The following is a 1,855-nucleotide window of genomic DNA, read 5'->3' as shown; positions in this document are numbered from 1 at the left end:
TTGTGCGGGCTATTGATATAGTAATGCTTTACTAGATCAATGAATGCATGATGTTAGGTATTGTACCACTTTCTTTATATTAACACAAAATGTTCCGATTATCATTAAATATTCACTTGGTTCAAAAACACAAGTTGCCTATATGGCATTGGAAAAGTAGATCTATACACCAGCAGTCAAATGCGAAATAGAAACACAAGTATTTGTAGTATTAAAGCACTTGCATTTATACACAAGATATAAATACATGTATATCTGACATTTTTATGCTGCGTATTTGTTAGTATTAAACCACTTGCATTTATACATGAGATAGAATTACATGTATATCTGACATTTTGATATCATGTATTTGTTGTATCTAAAATGCTTGCATTTGTACATGGGATAGAAATACCAACATGTCCAACATTTTGATACCATGTATTTGTAGTATTAAAGCTCTTTCATTTATAAACGAGACACAAATATATGTATATCTGACATTTTGATATCACGTATTGCAGTATTAAAGCACTTGAATTTATAGTGGAAATGGAAATATATGTATATCCAACATTTTGTTATCACATATTTGAAGTATTAAAGAACTTGCATTTATGAGACACGAATACTCTTATATCTGTCATTTAGATTCCTCATGATTCATCTCATACATTCAATGGAATCTCAAATGAACATCTCTATAAATAGCACAGACCGTTTCACATCAATCCTGAAGAACCACAAGCAAAGCAAAGAAAAGTTTAATCGTCTTGGCCATGGCGTTCAATAGAGCACAATTTCTTGTTGCCTTCGTTCTGGGTTTGCTCCTCATGTGCCACGGTAAGTTCAGATACTATCGTAAGATCATATATTAACTCCAATTTATACATATACGTACATATATATCATAAGCTCATGGGTTACACATTTTTATGAAATTTATATATGTGTGTGCATTTGGCAAATTGATCATAGTGGTATCATGCAAGTACATGTATTAATTAAAGTTCTGGGTGTTAAACTCTCTGATGCAGGTGCGGAGGCTTTCCATCAGCTTTTCTCCTCCATGAACAAGGATTACAACCACGGATGCATGGACTGGAAGGAATGCATGAAGAGTTGCCAAAAGGGGCGGTTCGACGGCGGATTCTGCATACTCTCCAAATGCACCTGCTTCAAAAAGGGTATGCATGCACCACCACCACAACACAATGTGCCGGAGTTGGCGCCATCCGAAGGGCCATCGGAGGCAAAAGCCATGTTCGCAAGGAAAGTTTACATGGGTACGGGTAATTGATTCGGTGGCTAATTTTCGCGACTCTATAAAAATGTTATGTGTGTAAGCAACTAAGCACGAATAATTGATCGCCTGAAAATATGCAGAATTGGAGTAACGAAAGAAATGACAAGAAAGAAGACTCTTCAATCTGAGACCGTGCTTAAGTGAGTTATGGTCGGTTTTATCAAATCTGCCATGTTGTCATGGCTTTTTACATCATCAGTGTTTTGGTTATCTCTGTTACATTTACATGGATTGGGATCCCATGCTTCACTAATTGGTAGGAAACTAGCCCAACAAACTCATGCACATAATCCAACAATAAACACTGTAACATCGCAATTTTTAGAATGTTTAAAAATTATTTTCTAAAAAGCAAGGCCAAAAAATGTGTTTGTTTTATTTGGTTAAGAAAAGCTTAAATTGAGTTTTCATACATTTGTAGGATTTAGTTTGACTTAAAGTTAACCCAAATTAAGTTTTTAATTGTTTTGTACATTTTTAGTTGGGTTTTATCTTTCTCGTTTTTGACATATTAAAGTATGCTACTCAGAATTTTCTTTGGATTTTTTTGAACTTCATTTGATTTTA

General features: G+C 34.3%; 1 protein-coding gene across 1 annotated transcript; it reads left to right on the top strand.

Moving 5' to 3' along the window:
• The first annotated feature begins 734 nt into the window (after nt 1–734).
• LOC123177587 (uncharacterized) lies at nt 735–1,411 on the top strand. Its single transcript, XM_044591254.1, has 2 exons — nt 735–825; nt 1,020–1,411. Exons 1-2 carry the CDS (start codon nt 762–764, stop codon nt 1,280–1,282), a joined length of 327 nt encoding a protein of 108 aa, XP_044447189.1. The 5' UTR covers nt 735–761; the 3' UTR covers nt 1,283–1,411.
• Nucleotides 1,412–1,855: the final 444 nt, after the last annotated feature.

The sequence above is a fragment of the Triticum aestivum genome, unplaced genomic scaffold, assembly GCF_018294505.1.
Source record: "Triticum aestivum cultivar Chinese Spring unplaced genomic scaffold, IWGSC CS RefSeq v2.1 scaffold29272, whole genome shotgun sequence".
Classification (NCBI taxonomy): domain Eukaryota; kingdom Viridiplantae; phylum Streptophyta; class Magnoliopsida; order Poales; family Poaceae; genus Triticum; species Triticum aestivum.
This window is presented reverse-complemented; position numbering and strand designations above follow the sequence as displayed.